A 6,641-nucleotide genomic window follows, 5' to 3' on the forward strand; every position below is an offset into this window, starting at 1 on the left:
GACCTATGTTTGAAATAAATAACTTCTCGAATAGGACTAATGAGTAATACTAATTTTCTGATACCAACTTTCACCATTGCATATTTACAAAGGTTTCTCCAAATTTCAATGAAAGTAATAAGATGATTCGAGACATTTTTCAGGTTTACTGATAGTGAGTTTCTGCACATAAAGACAAGACAATGTTGCAATACGAGATATAACGATTAACGTGGTATTCAAACAATACTATGCAAGAAGGTAACATACGGAAGAATTCAAACTAAATAAGCTCACTGAATCGTCGGAGGAACTGGGGCGAATTTCGAATCACAATGCAACGAAGCAAATAGTGAATTCCAAGGTTGCGTACGGTCGTGGGTCTATGAACGTTCTATCTACCGAATGATATTGGCTCCTGACCACACCTCACAGCATTACGTAGTTGCGTACTGTCGTGGGTCTATGAACGTTCTATCTACCGAATGATATTGGCTCCTGACCACACCTCACAGCATTACGAGATGGAATCAGTTGTGCACTATAAGCTTCAACAATAATGTTTGATTTTACAGAAACCGATTTTAATAAGAGTGAAAGACGAATATTGTGTGGTCAAAATCCTTGTTAGCGAATATACGTAACAGACGCATTTTGTTTATATCTCGATTATGATGAGTTTCCAGTTTTTTAACGTTCCAACCCGACGGATAAGCATGTAAATTATATTGTACAACGTACAAATATTGACTAGAACATCTTAAGGATGATCAATAAGTTAACTTCGTGAGGGTGAACAATAATTTTGTGTCGTGAAGGTGGACAATAAGTTAATGTCGTGAAGGTGAACAATGTTAACGTCGTAAAGATGATCAATAAGTTAACATCGTGAAGGTGAACAATAAGTTAACGTCGTGAAGATGAACAATAAGTTAACGTCGTAAAGATAACAATAAGTTAACGTCGTGAAGGTGAACAATAAGTTAACGTCGTAAAGATGATCAATAAGTTAACATCGTGAAAGTGAACAATAATATAACGTCGTGAAGATAACAATAAGTTAACGTCGTGAAGGTGAACAATAAGTTAACGTCGTAAAGATATGACAGATGACCTAGATCTCTAGGTTCCAGGCATGACAGATGACCTAGATCTCTAGGTTCCAGGCATGACAGATGACCTAGATCTCTAGGTTCCAGGCATGACAAATGACCTAGATCTCTAGGTTCCAGGCATGACAGATGACCTAGATCTCTAGGTTCCAGGCATGACAGATGACCTAGATCTCTAGGTTCCATGCATGACAGATGACTGCTAATCCGTAGTCGCAGTAGTAGTTGACTAACGCAAAGAAAGAGGAACCCTCCTGATAGCTGGTATAAACGCAGTCCCTGCCATTGCCGTAGTTGGGTTGGTTGTAGAGCCACTCGTACTGACCGTCAGGTCCGGGCCAGCGACCGTTCGATTCATAGCTCCAGTTCCCGTTGATGTAGTAAACACCTAACCAGAACATTCCTTGGGACGATGATCCTAATGTTGAAGAAAGAAATGTTAGGAATAAATGAAATAAATATATAAATATATTGTCCTGATCTTGAAGAAAACAGCGTAACAATTTTGTAGGTTATGTACAACAACCTCCGTCGTAGGCTTTTGACCCATTAGAAGCTATTTTAATAAATAGTCCTCTATCTGGTAATTATTTTTTCCCTTAAATACACGCATTTTGCCCATTGTATGAACTTCAGCCTAGTGAAGCCCGTGTTCTAAATACTTAGACAATTAGATGTCCAGAATTTAAATTTCAAACATAGGTTTTATCGTCATTCGGCGCATTGATCAATTGTCAAAAAATACTCTGAAATTTCGAAATATCAACATTTGAAATATTTTTACTTAATCGTATTTATAATTTGTAGGCCGCCCTATCTCAAAATAAAAGCAATTACGCATTCATAATTTCGGCAAACATGAAAGACTGCACTTTGATTTAACGCAACTGGAGATGGATAGGAAAAATGTTCCATAGTTGAGTTCAAAAACGTACAAGTTTTACAAACGGCTTGTAAAAACACACCATTAAATTTTTTGAATATTTCTCTTATCTATATTAGATAAATCATACGAATTAGTTGAACATACAAGGGGGATTACTTTCACATTTATATTTAATTTTGTCAACCATGAGATCCTTTATAGCTCATTACAACCTAAAAAATGTCCTCGCGTTTGTGCCCTTGATACAAACTTTGTGCCATTTTTTAAGGGCGTTCGATTATTTGCAAATTTTTACATTTTTATATGAATGTCATAATATCTTATATGACTTTATATGAATAAATTTTATATGAATGTCATATATCTGTCATACAATAACCGCTATACATCTTCTCTGGTAAAAATGGGGCTATAAAGCAAACATTTATTAAGCTGGGCGTGCACTCTGATAAATTGGACAGTACAATACACTTAGCCGCCTAATTATAGGTATCGGCCAATTCCTCGTCTGTGATTTCTAAATTTAGCTTAAAATTCTGTCAGTGATTGGCTGTTGGAATTAAAAATAATAACTATTTGTGAATGTACGGCCCCTGAAGTATTAATTTTTTACCGTAATTCGCATTAAGGTAGGTCATCAGGGCGAGGTATTTGTCATGTGTCGTGGGTGAAGCCACCTGCGCCCCAAGAGACTGGCAGTAAGCCTTCGCATCGCAGAGCGTCATGTGTGTCTGGTTGAAGTACATGCAGCCGAACGGGTGTTGCACGAAGGGCGGAGTGCAGCTTGTCAGCGGTGGTACACCTTGGAATACAATATGAATTATTCAACAGATTTGAATGGAAAAATTACTACCGTGTGAAGTGTAATTAAAATAATGAAAAAAACATTAATGCATATTTTTCTTGTCCATGAGAGTGTGGGTGTGTTCGGTGCCACTAGGAAAGTGAGGAAAAAACGAGAGTTGACATAGAATTGCCACGTAGAAAAAAGAGGAATGGAAAGAACAGGAGGAGATGAAGAGGCGCAATGAGCATAATTAGGTTGGTTGGGTGTATGTAATTGGGTTTAGGTTAAGTGGAGAAGTGGGAGAATTTATGCCTATGAGCAAAACATTTGGGAGGTATCAACTTATAGTAAAAGGCTTCTAAAGTACGTTGCCACATTTGATTATCATTGGAACCTACCATTAGCTAGGTTGACCAAGCCACGCTTGGTGCAAGTCAGGTTGAGGTTGGGGCAGAAAGTGTCAGGTATCTTTTCTCCTTCGTGGACAGTTTCGTTGTCGCGAAGGCAAACTGTGGAATTGCAAGAAACATTCCAGTTAGCTGAAGCTTCGTTCTCCATCCATTACGCTCCGACATGAATTAATTATATCAACCTATGTTACTGTGAGACACCAAATTATAAATCCAACTATGTATTTTTAAAGAATACACAAAATTTCTTATGTTTCCATGACGTTAAAAACCGAATGCATTATATGTATATTAAAGTATAATTTTTTCTGAAAAATATGTACGTCTGGAGGTCATCGCGACGTAGGCAATGGGAATATTTTCAACGCGTTGTGTGTTAGTGGCTATTTATATCGATTTGCAAAGAAGATGAAGATCATTTCAATTACATATGCCACGAAAGGTAATTTCAAATTCGCCCTTAGCAGTAAAAATGTCAGGACGACTAATTTCGGTTGGACCAGGAAGATGTGTAATTTCAATAGGTATTACGGATGCAATTTTGGTCTAGAACCTATTTTCTTGAGAACAGCTGGCAAATAAGTTTAGACGCAATTCTAGAGGACTGGCCATGTAGCTGAAACGAGTCAGCAAGACTTGGTGAAAACGCTTTGTTTCTGACTAGGCCGCAATGTTAACTCAGATGCGAACTATAAGTTCTTGACAGCAAATCCTAATAGAGTTATGCTGATATATTTAGTATGACATAATCTAATTTTCACTTAAAAAACGATAACAATTTTCTGATGCATACCTTCGGAATAGTAGCAGTTGTAACCTGGGGTTTGCTCTCCTTCAACGTCTGGTAGGTAAACATGTCCGAAAACACAGCTTTTTGGTCCGAAGCAGAAGAGGTTCGCCTTTCCGTCTTTAGTTGCCAAAATACTACACAGAATCTCCGCTTTAACGTCAACATCAGAGACGTTGTAGCGGCTCAAACTTGTGATATTTGCCGAGAAAGCTGCCCATTTTCGTGGGATGTTTTCAGTTGATGCGCAGAAGTCAAGAAGAAACATGAGGCTCACAGCCACTACTGTGGCTCTCACGGACATCTTCAGCATGATAGACTGAATTTAATTCATCTTTATTTATTAATTTGACGTAAAACACGAATAATCTGCTGGTAGATAAAAAAAAGAGTTAGTAGCATCCTGTCCTATTTAATTCCATGCAGCAAAAGTATTATATTTGGATTTTAAACGGTTGTATTAAACTCAATACATCATTTTCTTTAATTTATTAGTGATATCTAGCAGTGACATCACATACCCGAATATTTAATAAAAACTTGTGGGCCATGAATACAAAACCGAACGTTCATCAGTCGTTGGTTCTGCAAATTAACTGCCTAAATAATAATAATTTATGTTCTGATTAGGATTTAAAATTATCTCAAGGAGCTACAGGTATTGATTTTGTGCGGTCCTTCCAGCAGCCACTGGTTTTTAATTATATAAAGTAAAAACTAAAGGTTTCTCGAAAAACTATTCGTGTCATATACACAATAAAATTATGTAACTAATACGGAACCCAGTAAACTAAAAAATTTAAGTATCGTATCACATGGCTTCACAAACGTGCGCGTCTACTACAACGACGCTATTCTATGAGCAGGAGATGGTCATGGTTCCTTCAAATACCAACATCTGACGTGAAGCATCGTAAGAATGCTTGACTAGCTGCTCTCTTTGGTTATATTAAGCAGATTCGGCCCATGAGGCAATGCGACTCACGAAAAATGTTTCTATATAGCAGCAGAATACAGCAGATGACAGATTACCGCCTGATTCACCTCAAAGACAACTCAATAGACCCAAAATGAAACCCGAATTTCGGAAGGGTAATTTAACTTATATAATAACTTTGTTTCTTTCCGAAATATCAACGTTATATTAGTGATAATATAATAAGTTGATGATATCATGCAATAGTGATTACGTGCGCGCACGACATTCACATACAATAAAGTTTTTATCGTAAAGTTTCCAAAGCACGCGTGCTACCGCGGTCACGTTGGCTAAGGCGTCGCGCAGCCTGCGAAGTGATCTCGGGTCTGAATCTTGCCATGGACGAATGCTCATCCCAGTGGAGTAATAAAGGTAAGAGAAAAGATAGTGTCGCTAATAGTATGTCTATAATCTAATGCATGCAACTAATTGTAATAAGATGCTCATATAATGTAACTGTCTCAACGAAACATGTAAAATGCTATACGATCATGCATCAACATGATGAGACATGTTCAGTGAGCTGTTTTGTGAAGCTCCTTGTTGGAATTTCAATAAAGATTTAATTTTATACATCAATCGATGCCATGCATTTTCTTCTGAGTTTTACACCATAATATCGCTATAGGGTGCTTTTAGAGCTTTGGCAATATCTTGCATATAAATTATTTCACTTGTATTGTTGGAAACTTAAAGTTCAATAAAAAGAAATCTCAAATACTTAAAATTTTAGCATTTTATGTCTTACACGAGCTATTAAACTAACATTACATTTTTGACAACTTTCGTTTGTCCATGGAAAAAAGTTCTTAAGATGTTTTTAACAAAATTATTTATTGAAAAGCTGCTTTATTATCCGTTATCAGGACCGTGTGGCTCATTCATGGAAGCGCTTATATATACCGGCAAATAATAGCCAGAATTACGCGCTCCGGCTGCTGAGTGGCGTTTAACGCGCCTGTGCCACACATTTTGGGACAAGCCAGGATAGACACTTCGGTGAGTCGTTAGTACACGGGGATGTTTGAGTGTAAAAGCGAATTTTGCCGCGAAAATTAAGAAATGGTATACAAAATTTAAATTTGAAATATAAGCTTGGAATATGCCGTGAATCACGGCATTGATGAAATAATATCTCCTGAATTGGTTGACGCCGAGATTGATGGCCGAGTGAATTGGCTAAATTAAGAGACTAATGCATGGTTTTGTTATGCCTTTTTCTTAAAATTACTGTATCATTACAAACTGTAATTATTATCAATGTGCAAGTAATTGCTGTGAGTGCTAAGCAATAATTATATTTTTGTTGTTATATTTTGGATTGTTAACACCTTAATTCTTTAGAATGATAACACGTACCGTCAATTTATTTCAAAGTAATGAACTGAATCCATCAATTAGCTAAAATTATTTGCAAAAACTAATCTTCATGCGTGTTTGCTATAATCTTGGATTATAGCAAAAGCATAATAAAATCAGCTATTTAATCGGACAAATTATGGCATGTCAAACTCTGAAATTAAAATTAGTAATTTTTTACAAAGAAAACTTGTACGGCACTTTGTATAAAAGAAAAGTTGCTTCTTCTACGTCTGAAACACTCCAAATCCGTTTAATATCTCTTAAAAATTCCTGTTTTTTTAGAAACTATGACAAGAAATATCCCTTATCCCTTTATATTATAAATTCCTTTCGGGAAAT

At 36.5% G+C, this 6,641-nt stretch overlaps 1 protein-coding gene across 1 annotated transcript; it reads right to left on the minus strand.

The window, feature by feature from the left end:
- Positions 1-1,226: 1,226 nt before the first annotated feature.
- LOC108668374 lies at positions 1,227-4,290 on the minus strand. The gene is made up of 4 exons (XM_018155574.2): positions 3,968-4,290; positions 3,163-3,273; positions 2,591-2,779; positions 1,227-1,509 (listed from the first exon to the last, which is right to left on the minus strand). The coding sequence occupies exons 1-4, from the start codon at positions 4,272-4,274 to the stop codon at positions 1,259-1,261; spliced, it is 858 nt and encodes a 285-aa protein (XP_018011063.1). The 5' UTR covers positions 4,275-4,290; the 3' UTR covers positions 1,227-1,258.
- Positions 4,291-6,641: the final 2,351 nt, after the last annotated feature.

The sequence above is a fragment of the Hyalella azteca genome, unplaced genomic scaffold (assembly GCF_000764305.2).
Source record: "Hyalella azteca isolate HAZT.00-mixed unplaced genomic scaffold, Hazt_2.0.2 contig4655, whole genome shotgun sequence".
Lineage (NCBI taxonomy): Eukaryota > Metazoa > Arthropoda > Malacostraca > Amphipoda > Hyalellidae > Hyalella > Hyalella azteca.

Coding starts and splice junctions, on each gene's coding strand:
- LOC108668374 (XM_018155574.2), bottom strand. CDS start 4,274: ATGCTGAAGATGTCCGTGAGAGCCACAGTAGTGGCTGTGAGCCTCATG. Junction 3,274..3,967: donor CAACTGCTACTATTCCGAAG/GTATGCATCAGA, acceptor GCAATTCCACAG/TTTGCCTTCGCGACAACGAA. Junction 1,510..2,590: donor CTACCTTAATGCGAATTACG/GTAAAAAATTAA, acceptor CTTCAACATTAG/GATCATCGTCCCAAGGAATG.